The sequence below is a fragment of the Sciurus vulgaris genome (assembly GCF_902686455.1).
Source record: "Sciurus vulgaris genome assembly, chromosome: 2".
NCBI lineage: Eukaryota > Metazoa > Chordata > Mammalia > Rodentia > Sciuridae > Sciurus > Sciurus vulgaris.
This window is the reverse complement of record NC_136462.1, coordinates 92,944,243-92,968,967: the sequence shown is the minus strand read 5'-3', so window position 1 is coordinate 92,968,967 and position 24,725 is coordinate 92,944,243. Positions and strand designations below refer to the sequence as shown.

The 24,725-nt window shown below is 35.7% G+C and overlaps 1 protein-coding gene across 1 annotated transcript in view; it reads right to left on the bottom strand.

Moving 5' to 3' along the window:
- Positions 1–24,725, bottom strand: part of WDR76 (WD repeat domain 76) — a 45,717-nt gene that overhangs the window by 19,100 nt on the left and 1,892 nt on the right. Inside the window, exons 3-8 of the mRNA XM_079127777.1 lie at positions 13,654–13,746; positions 11,992–12,047; positions 7,218–7,344; positions 4,961–5,062; positions 4,831–4,874; positions 3,668–3,821 (exon numbers count right to left, since the gene is read on the bottom strand). Of these exons, the coding sequence (XP_078983903.1) occupies positions 3,668–3,821; positions 4,831–4,874; positions 4,961–5,062; positions 7,218–7,344; positions 11,992–12,047; positions 13,654–13,746 (576 nt within the window). The remainder of the gene's footprint in view (positions 1–3,667; positions 3,822–4,830; positions 4,875–4,960; positions 5,063–7,217; positions 7,345–11,991; positions 12,048–13,653; positions 13,747–24,725) is intronic.

The following is a 24,725-nucleotide window of genomic DNA, read 5'->3' as shown; positions in this document are numbered from 1 at the left end:
AAATTTTAAAAATAAGAGGATTATTTTTTACAAGGAAGAGAGAAAGAAACAAACAAAAAGTTATGATATGATCACATTCTTTTTCTTATGCAGAGTTAACAACTATGGACATCTTAGCATATTGTTTATAACATTTATTTTCTAGAAAAAAAAACTATCTGTTGTTATAAAGAACTAAAATGGAACATGTATCTCATTTGTTTACAATAAAAAAACAGAAAAAAAAAAAAAAAAAAAAAGAACTAAAATGGGCTGGGCAGTGTGGAGCACATCTATAATCCCAGCAGCTTGGGAGACTGAGACAGGAGGATCACAGGTTCAAAGGCAGCCTTGGCAACTTAGCAAGGCTATAAGCAACCTAGTGAGATGTTATCTCAAAATGAAACAGGTATAGGGGCTGGAGACATAGCTCAGTTGGTAGAGTGCTTGCCTCGCAAATACAAGGCCCTGGGTTCAATCCACAGCACCACAGAAAATAATAAAAATAAAGGAAACAGGGTATGGAGCTCAGTGGTAAAAAGTACCCAGGTTCAATCCCCAATACAAAAAAAAAAAAAAAAAAAGAAAGAAAGAAACAATACAGAAATGTACAAAGATGAAAATTCAAAAAAAAAAAAAAAATCACAACAAATCCAAAGTTAATCGATTATCAAAATATTGAGTGACCATTATACATTCCTGCATACATTCCTATGCAGTTAGAATAACAGAGACAATGAAGAAACTTAGGAAAAATAGGACCATGTTGTATATGCCATTTTTTAATAGTACTGAATTCAACTATACTTCAAAATAACAAAAGAAAATGAGGCCAAGGAAATTTTTGAACTTCAGATAATTCTTCACAAGATATATTGTCTCCTATAAAGGAAAAAAAAGTAAAACATAAAGCAGCTATAGTCATTACACTTTTTATTTATTTATTTTGGTACTGGGGATTAAACCCAGGAGTGCTTAATGACTGAGCCACATCCCCAATCCTTTTTTGTATTTTATTTAGAGACAGGGTCTTACTGAGTTGCTTAGGGCAAGCAAGTTGCTGAGGCTGCTTTGAACTCACAATCCTCCTGCCTCAGCCTCCCAAGCCACTGGGATTATAGCAGTGCACCACCGCACCTGGCACACTTTTTGTTTTTTAAACTCTCACCTTTTAGATAGTTTCTACTAGTTAAGAACATTATTCTCTCTTCCTCTATCCTCCGTCCATTTCCATATATTTTTTGGGGGGTGCTGGGGATCAAACCCAGGGCCTTGTGCTTACAAGGCAAGCACTCTACCAACTGAGCTATCTCCCCAGCCCCCATTTCCATATTTTGTTACATTATTTTTATTTCATCTAACCTTATACTGAGTTCTATAACTGTAATTCCTATGGCTGTTTAACATTTAACATTAGTTCAGCATTTGAGTGAATTCAGTGCTCACCATCAATTCCTAAGCTTTTCGGCTCCTTTTTTTTTTTTTAAGCACATGAATCAAAACCAGCCAGGCACAGTGGTGCACTCCTGTAATCCCAGGGGCTCGAGAAGCTGAGGCAGGAGGATCATGAGTGAGTTCAAAGCCAACCTCAGCAAAAGGGAGGCACTAAGCAACTCAGTGAGACCTGTCTCTAAATAAAATTTTAAAAAGGGCGGGGGATGTGGCTCAGTGGTTAAGCACCCCTGAGTTCAATCCCCAGTAAACCAAAAAAGACAGAGAGAGAGAGAGAGAGAGAGAGAGAGAGAGACAGATCAAAACCAGGGTCTTAACACATGCTAGCAAGAAGTGTACCACTGAGCTACATCCCCAACCTCATTCCTAAATTCTTAATTTTAGTTTACTTTTTTTTTTTTTTGCAGTGCTGGAACTGAACCCAAGGCCTTGCACTTGCTAGTCAAGTGCTCTACCACTGAGCTACATCCCCAGCCCGTTTTATTTTGACACAGGGTCTCTCTAAGTTACTTAGGCTGGCCTTAAACTTTCCACCCTCCTGCCTTAGCCTCCCAAATGGTAGGGTTGATTTAGTCAGAATTTGCTACCAAGCAGTTTTTCCAGAGAAACTCATGCATAGGTCTTGAATTTTTTCAAATATTTCTTAATTTTTTTTTTTAATCTACCTGCTGCCATTATGCAAAAACAGTATCTTTAGCTAGGTAAGTATTCCAAGGCCATATATCTTTCTCTCTCAGAACTTTGTAAATATTGCTGTAAACAAGTCAGGCTTTTCACATTGAATTTGGTTTTTTAACCTGAAGATTTCTTTATCCATTAAGTTACAAATTTCTCTAGAACATGGGTACACCTTCAGCTGCCAATTCAATTCTGTCTTCACTTCAGAAAAAGTTCTTTTTCAATATACTTTGTTCCATTTGTTGGATCATCTTTGACTGTCTTTCTTTTGGCTTCTCTCTAAGGCTTTTTCATCTGTTTAAGGTATCTTAATCCTTCCTATAATGTCTCCAAATCAATTTTTAGTAGTAGCTATTCTGTTCCTTGCTTTCATCTAATTTATTAGTTTCATTAATCTTCAATGTTTCCTTTTTATGATCATCTTTTTCATCTCATTCTGTTATTTTATAATCTCATCTTTCAGCTTTATTTCTGCTGAATTAATATTCTTATTAATTTGCTCCACACAAGTGCTGTCTAGTCAGGCATGGCGGTGCTTGCCTGTAATTCCAGCAGCTCGGGAGGCTGAGGTAGGAGTATTTCGAGTTCAAAGCCAGCTTCAGCAAAAGCAAGGCACTAAGCAACTCAGTGAGACCCTGCCTCTAAATAAAATAAAAAATAGAGCTAGGGATGTGGTTCAGTGGTCGAGTGCCCTTGAGTTCAGTCCCCAGCACCTGGGGGAAAAAAGTGCTGTCCAAAAGAACTTTCTAAGGTGACCAAAATGATTTACATACATAATATCCAATAGGTAATAAGTTACTCACTAGCCAAATGTAGCTATTAAGCACTTGCAATGTGCCTGAGAACTGAATTTCAATTTTAATTAGTTTCTCAAAATAAGAAAAATTAAAAGGGCTGGGGATGTAGCTCAGTGGTAAAGCAACCCTCAGTTCAATTTCCAATATCAAAAATACAAAAAAAAAAAAAAAAAAAAAACAGAAAATTATTTCTCAGGTCTGATGGTTAGGCAGTCCAAAATCAAAATCGAGGTTCTGAATGATGTGGTGTCTATCAGAGGCCTACTTTCTGGTTTATGGATGGTCCCTTTTCGCTGTGTCCCTGTGGAAGAGGAAAGGGGTCTCTATTGGGTTTCTTTTATAAGGGTAATAATCCCATCCATGCATGACCTAATACCTCCCAAGGCCCCACACCTCCTAATACCATTACCTTGGGGGTTAGGAAGTCATCATATGAATTTTGGGAGGGATACAACATTTAGATCACAGTAGACCATATTTTAAACATAATTTAAAAACTAAGAATTTTATGTTGCTTTTTCACATATAAATTTAAAGTCTCCTGGCAGTCAATTTATAGCCAGATGGCTAATGATATTCAAGCTAAAAATGTTAAAGTTCTATAAAACAAATTTAATTCCTCTCCATTTCTAAAATTTAGAATCATAAAGCAATTCAATCTCAAGATATATGTATAAATGAATGTCTCTCAGCTAGTCGTCTTAAGACCGTTTGCTTCAGTCAAACTCGAATACCTTTATAAAAAAGTAGTAATAACTTACCAAATCCCAAAGTCCAATTTGCCCATGTTTGGCCCCAGCCGCTACCAAAATTCTAGTTTCTGATGGGTGGAGAGCCACAGAGAATATTGAGCTGTTGGTAACTTTATGAACAGTATCTTCACTAATGACCATTCCATTTAAATTGGCTTTGTAGCTACAAAGTTAAAATGTTACATTTTAAAAGTAAAAACCAATCTCAATAGTCAAAATAAGTAAAAGATGATTCAAGAAAGAAAATCATAGTAAATAAATGTTGGAAAATGTTCAACCTCCTGATTAACTGAAGAAATAAAATTAAATAGTGAAGTACTATTTTTCAATTATAAAATTACCTTTAATAATTTTAATGATGATGTAAAAAATTAGGAGACAACAGTTATTTATATTACTCAGTCTAGGGCTGTAGTTCAGGAGTAGAGCACTGCCTGGCATGTGAGGGTCAGGGTTTGATCCCAGCACTGAAAATTTTAAAAATATAAACACACACACTCACGTGTATCGCTAGCAGCAGAGTGAACTCATATAATATTTTCAGGAGGGGAAAAAAAGATTTTTGGAAATGATTTAATAGCATGTACTAAAAGCTATAAAAAAGTCCACAATATCTGACTCATTAGATCCACTTTTGGAAATCTATCCTGAGAAGGAATCCACTGTCATAGACATACTTCGACAAATGCATACATATAATTGCACAAAACTAAATGGAAAAAAACCCCAAATTCTAAATGGGCAGAAGGAGGTTAAGTAAATTTCACCTATTCAATGAATTATTATGCAATTATTTAAAAATTTTAAAGACTAGTAACATATAACACAAATGAAAAAAGCATAATGTAAAATTGTATATACTTTAGAATACAATAAAGTAAAAATGTGAATTCACTTATTTTTTTCCAACACTGAATGAATATATACTATGTGCCAGACACAGTTCTAGTTTTGAGACAAAATCTCTGCCCTCATAAAGCTTACATCCTATTGGTATTACATATGATAACACCTAAAAGGAAATATACAAAAACAAAAACAACAGTTATTTTAGGGTAAATATACAGAGACAATTTTTTCACCTCATGTTCAAAATTTCCTATAATAGTATATATCTTTTATAGCTCAAATGTCTCAAAAATGTAAAACGAAGGCAAGGAATTTTAACTTACCTTTTAATGCTGGATAGCCCCTTCTCAGTGTTCTTACGACTTGTCTGAAACATGTAGAGAAACCAAAGTGCTGTTAATATACACATGGAAATTTCCTTAACTAAAAGCTAAAAGCACTGCCAAGTTATACCTTGCTCATTTCACCCCATGTCTGCAGAAATTCTTTAAATAGTTCATTGTTGTCATCTTGATTTTCAGGAATCATTTCTAAAGGCCCAGGAGGTAACAAAGGCTAAAATAAAAAATAAAAATAAAAAGTTTATTATTTTTCTCCTTGCCCTAGAATACAAACTCAAAAAGGCAAAGGATATTTGTCTGTTTTTTCACTACTTTACTTTCAACACCAACAACAGTGGTAGCACATCATAGGCATTCAAAAATAATTGTTCAATAAATGAATGCCAACAAAAAATAACAGATGCTGGCAAGAATGCAGAAAAAGGAACTCTCATTCCCTGTTGGTATGAATGCAAATTAGTGCTGCCATTATGGAAAACCATATGGTGGTTCCTCAGAAAACTAGAAATAGAATTAACATATGATCCAACAATCCCACTACTGGATATATATTCAAAGAAAAGGAAATCGGTATGTTGAGGAGATATGTTCTTTGCAGAATTATTCACAATAGCCAAGATATAAAAGCAAACTAAATGTCCACCAAAAAATGAAAAAAGAAAATGTTATAGATATACAATGGAATACTATTGACTTTAAAAAGAAAAATTTTAATTTGCAGCAACATGGGTGAAACTGGAGGACATTATGTTAAGTAAAATAAAACACACAGAAAGACAAATACTGCACATTTTCACTTATACATGGAATCTAAAGTTTATTCCAAAGAAGTAAAGACTAGAATAGTGTTACCAGAGTCTGGGAAAAGTGTGGAAGAGGGAGGGATGGAAAAAGGAGGGCTACTGGGTAGAACGCTACAGATGGATCAGAGGAATAACTCCTAATGTTCTATAGCACAGTAGGACGACTATGGCTAACAACAATTAATTTAATATTTGAAAATAATAGAAAAGATTTTTAATGTTTCCAAAACAAAGAAATATATGTCTGAGATGACAGATACAATTATTTTATTCTGATCATTACATATTATATACATGTATTGCAATTACACATTGTACCCCATACAGTATGTACAATAACTATGTATCAGTTAAAATATATATAAATAAAAATAAATCAATGAATGACAGTTATCCTACAATGTCATAACACAGTATCTTATTTAACCCTCTCAACAACCCATTATATGAGACCACTTTTTAAAGACACAGTAATTCAGAGAAGTTAATTTTATCAAAGTTACATTGCCAATAACTAGAATAGGAAGGACTCCTATTAGTTCAGTTCAGTACTCAGTGCTATTATTCTACGCCAATGTTTTAGAAAATACAGAATGTAACCAAATAATAGTCTACGAAATCATTTTAATTTGTCAAAACCAGCAACTTTAGTGAATGAGAATAGAATAGAAAATACCAAAATGCATCACAAATAGTAAAGATGTCATTTCACAAAACTATTGCTTCAGAAAAGTGTGTGCGTGTGGTTTTTTTGTTTTTTTGCAGTGGTAAGGACTGAACCCAGGGCCTCATACATGCTAAGCAAGCAAACTACCACTGAGGCACATTACCAGTCCATAAATATGTTTCTTAACATGAGTGAGGGCTTTGAAAAAATCTGGAAGCTATTCTAATATGCTGCTTTCCTTACCACCTTGATTTGCAATTAGCTCCCAAGGCACCAACCTAATTAGTACTATCTTCCAATTTATAATTAAGCACTTAGATATAAAATGTTAAAAATAATAGGTGCCCTTGAATTAAAAGTATAATTACACATCTTATTTACAGAACAAAAATGTTTCCACTTGGGCCTGGAGTTGTGGCTCAGTGTAGTGTGCTTGCCTAGCATGTGAGGCTCTGGATTCGATTCTCAGCACTGCATATAAGTAAGTAAATAAAAGTCCATCAACAACTAATAAAAATATTTTTTTAAATGTTTCCACTCACTACTAGTATGAGATTAAGCAATAGCAAGGAACCTTCATCACTTATATTATTTTATTAATAACATTAATAACTACCTTTTATTATTTACTAAGCTTTCAATACAATGTAAGGAAATTTATAGATACTATTTCATTTAAAGGTTAAATAAATTATAGTAATTTACCTACAACTCCATAATAGGTAAGTCCTGCAGAAATACAGAATAATCATCTTTATGACTTTGAAATCTTATGCATTAAACCATACAACATTCAAGTATTAAGTTAATGAAATACAAATAACTCATTATTTTCAGAACCTTCAGTTTCAAACACTTTAAACTTTTCAGTATTATATTATATTTGCATTTTTTCTTACATTTTCATCTTCTACTAATGTCGGCTGTGCTGGAGTTGCTGGTAATGAAACTCCTGAAGGATCCACTTTTAGCAATCGCATGGACCTTCTACATCCAATCTCATTTTCTCTCTTCTTAGGTGTCTTTCTAAAGAAGTGGGAAAAAATTCTATACTCATAAAAAAATAAAATGCATTTAGTCATATTAAGGAGATAACTTCTAGGAAGGGTCCCATAGATATATTTACACATTGCATAGGGGTGTGTGTGTGTGTATATCCACCAGATTTTAAGAAAAATTCTGAAAAAAAACTAACCTAAAAGTTCAGCATGAGGAGATGAAGGATGTAAAATATATTATGGCATATATCTAGAAAGATATGCAACTATGGCTTAGTGGTAGAGCACTTGCCTAGCATGCTCATGGCCCTGTGTTCAATCTCCAGTACAAGAAAATGAATGAAACAGATCTTTGGGTGCTAATAAAATGAACTCTTAAGTTATAAGAAGCAAAAGTGAGACCTAGTACATGTTTACAAAAAGGTTACACATATATTTGTTCATGCTCAGGCTACCTATAAAGGAAAATATATGAAACTATTAACAGTAGTATCTTCTAGGAAGAAGGCCCAGAAAACTAAGGATGGGAGGAAGAGTTAAATGTTTCATTGCATTTCCCTTCATATAGTTTACTTTCTAAGTCATACATATCCCCTACTTCTTTTGAAGGTACTGGGTATTGAACTCAGGGGTACTCTCTGTGGTGCTGGGGATTGAACCCAGGGACTCGTGCTTGCAAGGCAAGAACTCTACTAACTGAGCTACATCCCCAGCCCTAGGGGCACTCTTCATACTGAGCTACTTCCCAGTCTTTATTTTTTTGAGACTGGATCCAAATTGCCCAAACTGGCCTTGAACTTGCAATCCTACTGCCTCAGCCTCCCGAGTCACTGGGATTACAGATATAAGTGACCAAGCCCAGCTGTCCCCTATTTTTTTATGCACTAATTTTTCATTTTAATTTTTTTTTTCAGGGCTGGGGATTAACTCCAGGGCTTCACACATTCATTCTACCACTTAGCTATATTTTGGGGACTCTTTTTTTTTTTTTTTAAAAAGCAGTTCATTTTAAAAAATATTTGTGAAAGAGAAGACTCAAATTATTTCCGATAATTCATATTTCATCTTCTAATGTCGGCTATATAGTGTTGTGGGTATTGCACAATGGCAGAACACTTGCATAGTATACTCAAGTCTACCCCCATCACTGCAAAAACAATAAATTCACATACAAAAATATTAACTATGGCTGGGCACAGTGGCACACACCTGCAATTCCACTAATTTGGGAGGCTAAGTTTGAAGCCAGTCTCAGCAAAATTATCAACACCCTAAGCAATTAAGCAAGACCCTGTCTCAAATAAATAAATAAAAAGAACCAGATATGTAGAGCAGTGGTAAAATGCCCCTGCTCCTGGGTGTTCTAATCCCAGTACAAAAAAAAAAAAAAAACAACTCAGCTACAGCTAAGTTCAGAGGAATTAGTAATAATCATTATTTATTGCAGAATATTAAACCAGGTGTGGTGGCACATGCCTGTAATGTCAGCTTCTCAGGAGCAGAAACAGGAAGATAGCAAGTTCTAGTCCAGCTTGGGCAACTTAGTGAGACCCTGTCTCAAAATCGAAAGAAAAAATATTTAAAATAGCTGGGAACACAATTCAGTGATAAAGCACCATTGCGTTCAATCTCCAAAACTGAAAGGGGAAAAAAAAAAAAAAGAGAGAGAGAGAGAAATGTACTATATGCTAGAAACTAAGCATTCAGCATTCACTACCTCATTTAATCTTTGAAAAAAGGATGAGCATATGGAATAATTTAGGCTTTCAAATAGCCCCCTAGAAATCTACTCCTGGAGAACCCCACTCCTTAAAAAACTCTCACATATAACATCAAAGACAGAATATTTGCAGGAAGGTCTAGAGGTATATAACTCAGTAGTAAAGTGCTTGTTGGGGGCTGGGGTTGTGGCTCAGTGGTGGAGCAATCGCCTAGCATGTGTGAGGCACTGGGTTTGAGTCAGCACCGCATATAAATAAATAAAGGTTCATCAACAACTAAAAAAAATACTTAAAAAAAAAAAGTGCTTGCCTAGCACATGTAAGCCCCTCTTTCAGCAAAAGAACAAAAATTCAGAGCACCTCTCTTCATAATAATGAAAATCTGGAAATGACTTAACTGCTGTCCATTAACAGTAGAACAAACTATAGCACATTCACACAATGGAATATCCTAAAACAGAAAAATATGAACGAAATAAAACTGTATACACCAACATGAATGTTTTAAACCAACATGTAAAGATAAGCAAAACAAAAAAAAATCTCAGATGAATTTAAAAATGGCATCATACTGTACATAAAACATCAAAAATAGACAAAATTAGCTGGGCATGGAGGCATACACCTATAATGCCAGTGGCTCTAGAGACTGAGGCAGGAGGACCACAAGTTCAAAGCCAGTCTCAGGAACTCAGCAAGGCCCCAAGCAACTTAATGAGACCTTATCTCAAAATAAAAAAATAAAAAGAACTGGAGATGTGGCTCAGTGGTTAAGCACCCCTGAGTTCAAGCCCCAGGACAAAAAAAAAAAAAGGACAAAACAATATATTATTTAAGGATACATTCATAGATAGCAAAATCATAAATGAAAGAATGAAAAATTCAGCATATTTGGGGCTAGGATTATAGTACTAAAAGCAAAACAAAATGATTCATCATAGTGTTTGTTATCAGGGGCCCTTAAATATATTATAATTTCTATAATTTCTGCTGGGGCAGTGGTGCACACCTAGAATCTCAGTGACTCGGGAAGATGAGGCAGGAGGATCAGAAGTTTGAGGCCAGCCTCAGCAACCTAGTAAGGCCCTAAGCAATTTACTGAGACCTCTCTCAAAATTTTAAAAAGGGGGTAGGTATATGGCTCAGTGATAAAACACCCATGGGTTCTATCCCCAGTACTGGGGAAATAAAAAAGAAAAAAATATTGTAATTCTATGAACTTAGATGCAGATACATGGATGAGGTTTGTGTTACTATAAAGTTTTCAACTATATATATATGTTATTTTTTATTTAAATCTCTCTGGATCATATAATGCCAACTTTACAGATAAGGAAAAAAATGTAAATTAACCAAAGTTGATACTACAACTCTACATGGCTAAATCAAAACTTGAATCCAGGGGCTAGGGTATACCCTAATAGCAGGGTGCTTTCCTAGCACATACAAGGTCCTGGTTCAATCTAGAGTCCTGAAAAAGGAAAAAAAAAAAAAAAATTGAACTCAAACTTGTTTAAATTTTAAAGGCTGTGCTCTTTCCTCTATATTACATAACTTCCATACTACCACTTGGTAACTTGATATTACTACTTTACAATTACTAAGTGCTAGAACTCTGGGTTAGGTAATTTAATAATAAACCACTAATCTTTCCTTATTAAAAAAAAAAAAAAATGAAAACAGGGCACAGTGGTGCATGCCTGTAAGCACAGCTACTCAGGAAGCTAAGGCGAGAGGATTTCAAGTTTGAGGCCAGCCGGGGCAATTCAGTAACACCCTGTCTCAGCAATAAAGCTGGATTCAATCCCCAGTACAGGAAAAAATAAAATAAAAGCACAAATGTAAAGGTACTGATCAGTTGGCAACAAGACCAGTGATACTGTTTTTTCAGTATTAACTCCTATAACAACTCTTCATGCTTGAAACCACATTTCATTAGTATCTAGCACTAAACAAATGAGCTAATGATACCAAGAGTTTTAGTTTCCTCATTTGTATGTAGGTGCTGCTAAAATGCAAGAAACAATTCAAGCTAAAAGAATCCTAGAGTTACCATTTATAAGCTGTTTTGAACTTGGGAAAATTATGTCTCTGAGCCTTTTTCTAACTCACCAAATGGATATATTACTTACCACATTTAGAATTAAATGAAATAATACAGGACAAACTTTTAATTTCATTGCATTGTGTTTCATAGACATTCAATAAAATGTCAATTCCCTTACCTTATTCTAGGACCAAGAAAGGAAAAACAGGGGCTGGGGAGATAGCTCAGTCGGTAGAGTGCTTGCCTTGTAAGCACAAGGCCCTGGGTTTGATCCCCAGAAGAAAAAAAAGAAAGGAAAAACAAACTGAGAAGCAAAAGGATGGTCAGAAAAATAAAAAGAAAGGAGGAGGCAGGCGCAGTGAGGAGCACACGCCTATAATCCCAGCTATTCAGGAGGCTGGGAAGGAGGATCAAAAATTCAAGGCCAGCTTCAGCAACTTAGCAGGACTCTGTCTCAAAATAAAAAGGGTTAAGGATGAAGCCTAGTGGTAGAATGCCCAGGGGTTCAATCCCAGTAGGGTTTTTTTGTAATTGTTTTTTGCAGTACTGGGATGACACTTGAGGCAAGAGCCAGCACCATACCATTTAACTACACCCCCTGCTCCCGAGAAGCTTTAGGAATAATGATTTTCCAGGGAAAAGGTGGAAAGCTTTATTTAGTAGAAATAAAGATATTCCTCCATTCGTAGCAACAGTAAATATAAACAATTCAATTCTGGAGGTTCTATTTGCTCCACATTCTTTTTATGAGAATGAGAACCACAAAGTTCCCTCAGAGATCTCACAGGGATTAAGATTAAATTACAGAATTTCTGATCTGTTACTAAGGTTACTATATCACTTTTTCAGATTATAAAACCACTCAACAAAATATCATGATGTAGCCATGGTAAACTAAATCTTTTACCTCTTGGACTTAGGAGGTTGTCTCTTCTTTATCATTTCACGGAGCCTGGCAGCTGACTGAAAGGACACAAAATACACATACATATAAAAATACTATCTTACAACTACATAGCTTAACTATGTATTAAGGTCTACTCAGCAAATAAAGATCCTTAAGATAGGATACCTGTTCTTGATGGTAGACATGAGATAAATATACTATCCATAATAAAGGCAAGTATATAATGCTGCCCAATATACTGGTATTCTAATACTTTAGACAAAGTTGCTAGTAAGTTTACATGATGAAATACAATATTAACTCAAATATACTATTACAAATCACAAGCTTCAACCTCTATACTGGCAAAATTACTTCGCTATTTTCCAGAAAAAAATGTTATATTTTTCTAAATCAAATCATATATTCTAGATTGTGTAGATTTTCAATTGTTAGTGATTTAACAATTTAATCCTTCAATAAATTTGTCTCCCTACCCTGTGCAAACACACACCAAATATCTGGGAATCTGTTATTCAGAGAAACTAATTACTTGTTTAGTAAAGTCAAGGATTTGACACCTTTGGTGGCGGTAATTACACCTTCTAAACAACTATTTTTTCACACACAGAAATTTTACCCCCATTGTAAAAACATCAATGTAAATAATACCTTTTGTTGTGATTATAAACATTAGCATAGACCTGGCCTTTTATTCTTAAAGTTCCCTATAAAATGTATAAAAAGTATACTCTCACCTATTCTTAAAATTTATGATTAAAAAACAAACAGAATGGGAATTAGCTTAATTGGTAAAGCACTTGCCTATCACATAAGAGTCCCTGGGTTCAATCCTAGCACTTAAAAATATATATATAAAAAATAAAAACAAAACTTGTCCTCTCACTCCTACATCACACATCTTTCAACCCACACCTCCTACTTCTCCTGTATCTTTCGTTAAAATAACCATTTATAACCTGTTTCTTTGAATCTGACACAACCAATAACAACACCATTATTTTACATGCCACCAAAAATAGGGGGAGCTTCCAATTAGGTGTTTTTGTTTGTTTGTTTGTATGTGGTGCTGCGGATTGAACCCAAGGCCTTGTGCTTGCAAGGTAAGCACTCCACCAACTGAGCTATATCCCCAGTCTCCCAATTAGTTTTAAGATACCAATTACAAAAATGCTAAAATGTGAAAAGATATACCTTAGATCAAAGAAATATGGTAATCTCTTTCTATTAACATGATTCAGAACATGATTTATCAAAGATTCATTCTCCATTTTCTTTTCATGAACTGAACATTGTACTCCACTGGGAACCTTTGGGTTAGGGTATTTTTCGAAGTGCTTTCAAAGGTTTCTTAACAGGCAGACACAGGGTCTGGGGTTGTAGCTCAGTGGTAGAGTGCTTGCCTAGCACATGCGAGGCACTAGGTTCGATCCTCAGCACCATGTAAAAATAAATAAATAAAGGTATTGTGTCCATTGACAACTAAAAATAATTTTAAAAAGAAAGAAAAAAAAAAAAAACAGGCACATATAGTCCCTACACAAAACTTACTCTGAATTGTGTTTTCCCTCAAACACTCTGAAAACTGATATTACAAGTATTTCATTGACCTGCTGGCAGGAGGAATGGCATCTTAGTTTTAATTAGAAACTTCACACAAACCTCAGACAACTGAAGAGAAGCAAAAAAGTTTGCATTTTCTGATATGTTCTTCAGTCTCTTCCTTTCATATGGTGACAATCCTGAAAAATCATCCTATAAAATTACACCAAAAATAATGTTATTTACATACTTGTGCAAAGCAAAAAACACCTCACAAAACCAGGCATTTCATTCTTTCCATGTATACCTTCTTTCAAATGGTACTCCCTCTATTCATTTCATACTATCTTACCAAACAGCACATAATCTTTGTTGCACTGGATACTGAGAGTCTTAATTTGGGATAATCACAAGATATCTGCTTGGCTTGCCAATTAATAAAGAAGTAATCTGATATCAGGAGTCAAGTTCAAAGGCTGGATTTGAAATTGCCATCCTCCTCTCTCAGTCTCTCAAGTCACTGGAATTACATGCATGCACCACCATGCCCAGCTAAAAGTTATGTTTTTATTAAATAAAAAATTGCTGTTAAACAGAATGAATAAATGCATTTGTTGCTACTTCCTCCTAAAACCCCACTAATACAACACTGAAATCTTAACTACAAAAGTGAGAAAAAAATACTAAAAGCTTGTACAGGAAAACAATAACAAGACTCTGAGAGGCGCTAACTTTTCAAGATTAAGAAAAAGCTATAAGACAATGAAACAATACATTAAAAATGCTAAGGATGGCCAGGCATGGTGCACATGCGGCTCAGGAGGCTCAGGAGCCTGAGGTAGGAGGATTTCGAGTTCAAAGCCAGCCTCAGCAGCTCAGTGAGGCCCTAAGCAGCTCAGCAAGACTCTGTCTCTAAATAAAATACAAAAAACGGCTGGGGATATGGCTCAGTGGTTAAATGCTGGGTTCAATCCCCAATACAAAAAAAAAAAAAAAAGCTAGGAAAGCTTAGGGCCTGGGGATATAGCTCAGTGGTAGAATGCATGCTTAGCATGTATGAGGCCCTGGGTTCAATCTGTAGCACGAGAAAAAAAAAAAGTTCTAAGGAAAGATTAAATTATTTTTAGCTTATGATCATAACTCCAACTAAGTTATCATTTGAATATAGAGTTAATGATTTTTTTCATAGTTGTCTCTCATACCCCTTTTTTCAGGAAGCTACTATAAGCCGCACTTTACCAAAATGAAAGAATAAGCCAAAAAAGAGAGAAACAAAGGATGCAGGGACAGAAGTTCCTACACAGGTAAGATAAAAGATAAAAATTTAAAAGCAAATGGTAAAGGGCAGGCCTTTACCATTGAATGAAATGGTTCTAAATGAAGTAAGAAGAGGGAGAGCCCTGAGAGTATTTTGTGAAGACCAGGAGCAGTGGCACATGCATGTAATTCCAGCTGTTCAGAAGGCTGACGCAGGAGGATCACAAGTTCAAGGCCAGACTGGTCAACTAAGCAAGATCCTGTCTCAAAATAAAAAATAAAAAGGGTTAGAGATTTAGCTCAGTGGTAGAGTGTCCCTGGGTTCAATCCTGGTGCCACTGAGAAAGCAAGAGCAAGGGTAAAAGAAAATGAGAGTATTTTGTGAAGAGAAAAAACAAAAATCAAGGGCTGGGGTTGTAGTTCAGTGGTAAAATGCTTGCCTTGCACATGTGAGGAACTGGGTTCGATCCTCAGCACCACATAAAAATAAGTAAATAAAATAAAGGAATTATGTCCATCTACAACTTAAAAAATACATTTAAAAAAATTAAAACAGAAATATTTGATTTTGAGCCCAGCATAGTGGCTTAGACATGTAGACCCAGCTCCTTAGGAGGTTGTGGTAGGAGGAACACCTGAGCCCAGGAATTCAAGACCAGCCTGGACAACACAGAAAGACCCTGTCACAAAAAAAAGAAAAAGAATATCCTTTAGCAGGCATGGTGGTGCACATCTTTAATCTCAGCAATTTGGGAGGCTGACGCAGAAGGATCTAAGGTTTGAGACCAGCCTCTACGACTTAATGAGATCCCATCTCAAAAAAGGGAAGTGGGGCTGGGAATGTAATTCAGTGATAAAGCACCCCTAGGTTTAATCCCCAGTACCAGAAGCGGGAAGGATCTTTGATTTATATTGAGAAGTCTTAACAATACTGATAAAGCTTGGGTTGCACCTAATAAAGGTATGGGAAGGGAAAATGTGTGAGTGTGGGTAGTGTGTGTAATGTGGTATAAGTGAAACAAATCTTTTTCTTATTTTTAAGAAAAGTTTAATTTTCCATAATAAGTTAACAGCTATGTTGGGCGAGAAAAAAGCTAAAAAAGATTGAAAGTGCCATTTGTTTTTGAGCAGCAACCACGAACAGAGAGGTGTATGACAGGAAATTGCTGGCTATTTGATTCTTATTGTGTGTGTACATGTGGAATTATATTAAACATGTGCATGTAGTACTGACCAAAATATTCTTCTCACATATATGCAAGATAACATTGACAGCAAAGATGAAATTGGAAAGGTTATATTTACCACTGCCTTTAAAAATCACATCTTAGAGAAAAACATCACCATCAAGTATAGTTGTCCCCTCCTACCCACAATTTTCACAGAAGAGAAACACCATATGACTTCTCATTGTTATATCCAAATTGCCAGCATCCCTACTCTTGTGCCCTGGGGCCATTAAGTAAAATAAGGAGTGCTTGAACACAAGCACTATAATACTACTGCAGTTGATCTCATAACTCAGATACTTTAACAGTTGGGTAGTATAGTGTATACAGTGCCAATATGCTGGATAGAGGGATGCTGGGCAAGATGGAGCAGAACTGAGGTTTCATTATGCTACTTAGACACACAACTGAAAACTTAATTATTTATTTCTGTTTGTTACTCAAAGTTTGTTACTCAAACTGTTACCCACAATTTGTTACTCAAAGTCAACCATGGTCCAAAAGTAGCAAATGGACACTACAGAAAAAAAAACTTTATTTTTCTTCTTGCAGTACTAGGGATTGAACCCAGGGATGCTCTACCACTGAATTACATCCCGGTCCTTTCTTTATTGTTTTTAAGACAGGGTCTCACTAAGTTGCCCATGCTGGTATTGAACTTGGGCTTCTCCTGCCTAAGACATCTGAATCACTGAGATTACAGGCCTGAGTCACCGAACCTGCCCAGAGAAAAATAATTCTTAAGTTTTCAGTTGTGTGTCTAAGTAGCATAATGAAACCTCAGTTCTGCTCCATCTTGCCCAGCATCCCTCTGTCCAGCATATCGGCACTGTATACACTATACTACCCAACTGTTAAAGTATCTGAGTTATGAGATCAACTGCAGTAGTATTATAGTGTTTGTGTTCAAGCACTCCTTATTTTACTTAATGGCCCCAGGGCACAAGAGTAGGGATGCTGGCAATTTGGATATAACAATGAGAAGTCATATGGTGTTTCTCTTCTGTGAAAAGGTTAAAGTTTTCAGTAAGAAAAGAAAAAAATATATCATAGGTGAGAACAGTACAATAATACTTTCTGAGGCTGAGTATGTAATCCCAGCTACTCCAGGGGCTGAGACAGGAGGATCACAAGTTCAAGACCAGCCTGGGCAACCTAGTAAAGCCCTGTCTCAAAAGTAAAATTTAAAAAGGGGTAGGGAGTGGCTAAATGGTAGAGTATTTGCCTAGCATATGCCCGGCCATAGGTTCAATCCCCAGTATCGTGACAAATAAATTAGGCACAGTAAGATGTTAATAATAAATTATATTAATGAAATAGAATTATAATGATATCATGTGGTAAATTATGTGAATGTAGTCTATCTCTCAGTCTCTCTCCAAATATTTTATTACACTCACCCTTCTTGCTTACCATGAAAAAGCAAAACCTCAGAAAGTGAAACTACGGGTAAAAACCACAAATATGGGGCCCTACTGTAGTATATACAATGTTTGGCAACATCCACTATTTCAGACATCCACTGGGGTCTTGGAATATATATAGTCTCCAGATAAAAGAGGACTACTGTACATCCAGATATGATGCAGTGAGAACACATTTGTTTCTGTGAGATCATTCCCAGTATTGCAAAATCTTAAATCTAATCATAAGAAAATGTCAGACAAACCAAAATTGAAGGACATTATTTAAAGTAACTGTCCAATAGAGGGTAAAGAGGGGTGGGAGGGGTGGGGGGAAGGGAAAAAATAACAGAATGAATCAAACAACATTGCTCTATGTAAATTTATGATTACACAAATGGTATGCCTTTACGCCATGTACAGAGAAACAACATGTATCCCATTTGTTTACAATAAAAATAAATAAATAAATACAATAAAAAAATAAATAAATAAATAAATAAATAAAATAAAAAAATAAAGTAACTGTCCAGTATTCTTTGAGTGTTAAAGACATGAAAGATTGAGGAAAGGGTACAGAGCAGAGGAAACTACAGAGACACAACTGACTAAACCCCATGTGATCCTGGTGTGGGTAGTCAACCAGAAAAAAATATACAACTGGAAAAACTGGTGAAATTCTGCAAGTTACAAACTCTAGTTAACAGTATTGGATCAAGGTAATGTAAGATGTTTAACATAAGGGTAAGCAGGGGTTAAGGATATAGCTCAGTTGGTAGAATGTTTGCCTCACAAGAACAAAGCCCTGGGTTCAATCTCCAGCACCTCAAAAAAAAAAAAAAAAAAAAGGCTGGATGAAAAATAGACAGAATCTCCCCATAACTATTTTTGCAACTCTTCTATAAGCTGGAAATTATCTCAAAATTGTATTTATTTTCTTCTTTTTGTTTGTTACCTCAAAATTAAAAAAAAAAAAATCAACTGCTAAGAAATAATTTATGAAAATAATAGAAGAATTGGGAAATAAAATTTAGAAAATTTCCCCCCAAAAATAGAACAATGTTATACTTGCAAGCCAAGACTCTTGTCTATAATGTGGCAAAGTCTTTCTTCATTTGGGAAAAAATAAGCTTGTAAACTAAATACTGTTCCTAAAGCATGGAACCACAAACACTTAATCATATTACTCCAGAAAGATAGGAAGTGTGGGGGATTACAGCTCAATGGTAGAATGCTGGTCTAGCAGGCACAAAGCCCTAGGTTCAATCCCAGAACTGCAAAAGAGAAAAGATAATGAAAAGGAAGGGCTGGGGAGGCAGCTCAGTGGTAAAGTGCTTATCTAGTATGCACAAGGCCCTGGGTTCAAACCTCACCACCACAAAAACAACACACAACCCACCACCAAAAACTAAAACAAGGGCTGGGGATATAGCTCAGTTGGTAGACTGCTTGCATTGCAAGCACAAGGCCCTGGGTTCAATCCCCAGCACCGCAAAAAAAAAAAAAAAAAATTTAAATACATTAAAAAAAGGAAGATTAAAAAAATAATGAAATGTTCTATTTAAAATAGGTATAATTTGGGTTGGGGTTGTGGCTCAGTGGTAGAGCCCTGGTGTTGGGTTCCATCCTCAGCACCACATAAAAGTAAATAAAAGTATTGTGTCCATCTACAACTAAATACTAACATAATTATATTATAATTTATAGCTTGTCCTAAGAAAATATATTCTATGCATTTACGATTTTGCTTGGCCATCTCCCCACTGCTGACCCTATTTCTTTGCATCGAACTAAAATCTGTTTTATATTAGCTTCATATACATATAATCTTACACTACAAGAGGTCAAAAAATATTCTGACTGATGGTTCTCAAAGTGCCATCCACACCAACAGCACCAACATCTCTAGGAAACCACCTTAGAAATGCAAATTGTAATAACCAATAGGATAGAAGATGTGGAAGACAGAACCTCAGATATTGAAGACAAAATATTTAATCTTGAAAACAAAGTTGACCAAACAGAGAAGATGGTAAGAAATCATGAACAGAATCTACCAGAACTATGGGATATCATGAAAAGGCCAAATTTAAGAATTATTGGGATTGAGGAATGCCTAGAGAAACAAACCAAAGGAATGAACAATCTATTCAATGAAATAATATCAGAAAATTTCCCAAATCTGAAGAATGAAATGGAAAATCAAGTTCAAGAGGCTTATAGGACTCCAAATACACAAAATTACAACAGACCCACACCAAGGCACATTATAATGAAAATACCTAACATACAAAATAAAGACAGAATTTGGAAGGCTGTGAGAGAAAAGAACCAAATTACATTCAGGGGGAAACCAATACGGCTATCAGCAGATTTTTCAATCCAGACCCTAAAAGCTAGAAGGGCCTGGAACAACATTTTTCAAGCCCTGAAAGAAAATGGATGCCAACCAAGAATCTTATACCCAGCAAAACTTATCTTCAAATTTGATGATGAAAGAAAATCCTTCCATGATAAACAAGAGCTAAAAGAATTTACAAAAAGAAAGCCAGCATTACAGAACATTCTCAGCAAAATATTCCATGAGGAAGAGATGAAAAACAAAGAAGCAAATCAGCAAAGGGAGGAATTATCCTAAAGGAATTGTCAAATAAAGGAGGAACCAAGTCGTGTCAAAATAAATAAATAAATAAATAAAATTTTAAAAATGAGTCAAATGATCGGGAATACAAATCATATCTCAATAATAACCCTGAATGTTAATGGCCTGAACTCATCAATCAAAAGACATTGACTGGCAGATTGGATTAAAAAGAAAGATCCAACAATATGTTGCCTGCAAGAGACTCACCTCATAGAGATACCCATAGACTAAAGGTGAAAGGATGGGGAAAAACATACCATGCACATGGACTCAGCAAAAAAGCTGGAGTATCCATCCTCATTTCCGATAATGTGGACTTCAAGCCAAAGTTAGTCAGACGGGATAAAGAAGGACATTTCATACTGCTTAAGGGAAGCATAAATCAGCAAGACATAACAATCATAAACATCTATGCCCCAAACAGTGGCTCATCCATGTATGTCAAACAAATCCTTCTCAATTTCAGAAACCAAATACACCATAACACAATAATACTAGGTGATTTTAACACGCCTCTCTCACCACTGGACAGATCTTCCAGACAAAAATTGAACAAAGAAACCATAGATCTCAATAACACAATCAATAATTTAGACTTAATGGACATTTATAGAATATACCATCCAACCAAGTGCGAATACACTTTCTTCTCAGCAGCACATGGATCCTTCTCTAAAATAGACCATATATTATGCCATATATTATATTAACAAAGGTAATGTTAGCAAATACAAGAAGATAGACACTACCTTGTATTCTATCAGATCATAATGGATTGAAATTAGAAATAAATGAAAGAGTAAAAAACAAACTACTCCAACACCTGGAGATTAAACAATATGCTATTATATAATGAATGGATAACAGAAGATATTAGGAAGGAAATTAAAAAATTCTTAGAGGTAAATGAGAACAAAGAAACATCATATCAAAATCTCTGGGACACTATGAAAGCAGTACTTAGAGGAAAATTTATTTCATGAAGCACATGCAATAAAAGAAGTAAAACTCAACAAATAAATGACCTAACACTACGGCTCAAAGCCCTAGAAAAAGAAGAACAGACCAACACCAAAAGTAGAAGACAGGAAATAGTTAAACTCAGGGCTGAAATCAACCAAATGGAAACAAAAGAAACAATACAAAAAAAATCGACAAAATAAATAGTTGGTTCTTCGAAAAAAATAAACAAAATTGATAAACCTTTAGCCACACTAACAAAGAGAAGACGAGAGAAAACCCAAATCACTAAAATTCGTAATGAACAAGGAAATATCACAACAGACAGGATTGAAATACAAAACACAATTAGAAGCTATTTTGAAAATCTATACTCCAACAAAATAGAAAATTTCAAAGACATCAACAGGTTTCTAGAGACATATGAATTGCCTAAACTGAACGAGGAGGAAATACACAATTTAAATAGACCAATTTCAAGTACTGAAATAGAAGAAGTCATCAAAAGCCTACCAACAAAGAAAAGTTCAGGACCAGATGGGTTCTCAGTCGAGTTCTACAAAACCTTTAAAGAAGAGCTCATTCCAATACTCCTCAAAGTATTCCATGAAATAGAAGAGGAGGGAACCCTCCCAAACTCATTCTATCAAGCCAATATCACAGTGATACCTAAACCAGACAGAGACACATGGAGGAAAGAAAATTTCAGACCAATATCCTTAATGAACATCGACGCAAAAATTCTCAACAAAATTTTAGCAAATCGCATACAAAAACATATTAAAAAGATAGTGCACCACGATCAAGTGGGTTTCGTCCCAGGGATGCAAGGTTGGTTCAACATCAGGAAATCAATAAATGTAATTCACCATATGAATAGACTTAAAGTCAAGAATCACATGATTATTTCAAGAGATGCAGAAAAAGCATTCGATAAAATACAGCACAAAACACTTCATGCTCAAAACACTAGAAAAAATAGGGATAGTGGGAACATTCCTTAACATTGTAAAGGCCATCTATGCTAAGCCCATGGTTAATATCATTCTAAATGGTGAAAAACTGAAAGCATTCCCCCTAAAAACTGGAACAAGGCAGGGATGCCCTCTTTCACCACTTCTATTCAATATCGTCTTTGAAACTAGTCAGAGCAATTAGACAGACCAAAGAAATTAAAGGGATACGAATAGGAAAGGAAGAATTCAAACTATCCCTGTTTGCTGATGATATGATTATATACTTAGAGGAACCAGGAAATTCCACCAGAAAACTTTTAGAACTCATAAGTGAATTCAGTAAAGTAGCAGGATATAAGATCAATGCACATAAATCTAATGCATTTTTATACATAAGTGATGAATCTTTGGAAAGAATAATTAGGAAAACTACCCCATTCACAATAGCCTTGAAAAAAATAAAATACTTGGGAATCAATCTCACAAAAGAAGTGAAAGACCTCTACAATGAGAACTACAGAACACTAAAGAAAGAAATTAAAGAACACCTTAGAAGACGGAAAGATCTTCCATGTTCTTGGATAGGAAGAATTAATATTGTCAAAATGGCCATACTACCAAAAGTGCTATACAGATTCAATGCAACTCCAATTAAAATCCCAATGACGTACCTTACAGAAATAGAGCAAGCAATTATGAAATTCATCTGGAAGAATAAGAAACCCAGAATAGCTAAAGCAATCCTTAGCAGGAAGAGTGAAACAGGGGGTATTGCAATACCAGATCTTCAACTCTACTACAAAGCAATAGTAACAAAAACGGCATAGTATTGGTACCAAAATAGAAAGGTAGATCAATGGTACAGAATAGAGGACACGGACACAAACCCAAATAAATACAATTTTCTCATACTAGACAAAGGTGCCAAAAATATGCAATGGAGAAAAGATAGCCTCTTCAACAAATGGTGCTGGGAGAATTGGAAATCCATATGCAACAGAATGAAACTAAACCCATATCTCTCACCATGCACGAAACTAAACTAAAAATGGATTAAGGACCTCAGAATCAGACCAGAGACCCTGCATCTTATAGAAGAAAAAGTAGGTCCAGATCTTCAACATGTCAGCTTAGGACTAGACTTCCTCAACAGGACTCCCATAGCACAAGAAATAAAAGCAAGAATCAATAACTGGGATAGATTCAAACTAAAAAGCTTTCTCTCAGCAAAGGAAACTATCAGCAATGCGAAGAGAGAGCCTACAGAGTGGGAGAAAATCTTTGCCAATCATACTTCAGATAGAGCACTAATCTCCAGAATCTATAAAGAACTCAAAAAACTCTACACCAAGAATACAAATAACCCAATCGACAAATGGGCTAAGGAAATGAACAGACACTTCACAGAAGATCTACAAGCAATCAACAAACATATGAAAAAATGTTCAACATCTCTAGTAATAAGAGAAATGCAAATCAAAACCACCCTAAGATTCCATCTCACCCCAATTAGAATGGCGATTATCAAGAATACGAGCAACAATAGGTGTTGGCGAGGATGTGGGGAGAAAGGTACACTCATACATTGCTGGTGGGGTTGCAAATTAGTGCAGGCACTCTGGAAAGCAGTGTGGAGATTCCTTAGAAAACTTGGAATGGACCCGCCATTCGACCCAGCTATCCCACTCCTTGGCCTATACCCAAAGGACTTAAAATCAGCATACTACAGAGATACAGCCACATCAATGTTCATAGCTGCTCAATTCACAATAGCCAGATTGTGCAACCAACCTAGATGCCCTTCAACTGATGAATGGATAAAGAAACTGTGGTATATATATATATATAATGGAATATTACTCAGCCATAAAGAATGATAAAATTATGGTATTTGCAGGCAAATGGATGAAATTGGAGAATATCATGCTAAGTGAGATAAGCCAATCTCAAAAAGCCAAAGGACAAATGATCTCGCTGATAAGTGGATGATGACACATAATGGGGGGTGGGAGGGGTTAGTGTTAGGGTTAGAGTTAGGGTTAGGGAGGGGGTCAAGAATGGAGGAAGGAAGGACTGTATAGAGGGAAAAGAGGGGTGGGGGGAAGGGAAAAAATAACAGAATGAATCAAACAACATTACCTATGTAAATTTATGATTGCACAGGTGGTATGCCTTTACTCCATGTACAAACAGAGAAACAACATGTATCCCATTTGTTTACAATTAAAAGAAAAAAAAGAAATGCAAATTGTATGCCCCACCCAAATCCAAGACTTCTAAAATTAGAAACGCTGGAGATGGAGCCCTACAATGGAGTTTTAACAAGTCCTCCAGGTTTGGTTGCTCCCAAGCCCCCTTCTGTACTGGGGATTGAACCCCTGGGGCCAATACATGTTGGCCACAGTGCTCTACCACTGTACTACATTCCCAGTCTTTTTCTTTTCTTTCTTTTTCTTTTCTTGAGACAGGGTATCACTAATTGCCAAGGCCAGCCTTGAATTTGAGATCCTCCTTGCCTCAACCTCTAGTTCGCTGGGATTAAAGCAGCTGTGAGTTCAGGAGTGGGCCACCATGCCCATCCTTTCCAGGTAATTCTGATACAGGCTAAATTCTGAGAACCACTGATTTATCCAATCTTCTCATTAGGGAGGTTATTGGCTAAAAGGGACAAGGTTTCTTAGAAGTTGCCACGCCTAGAAGCTAGGCTCCTAACCCCTAGTTTAACGCACTTATGATTTACCCT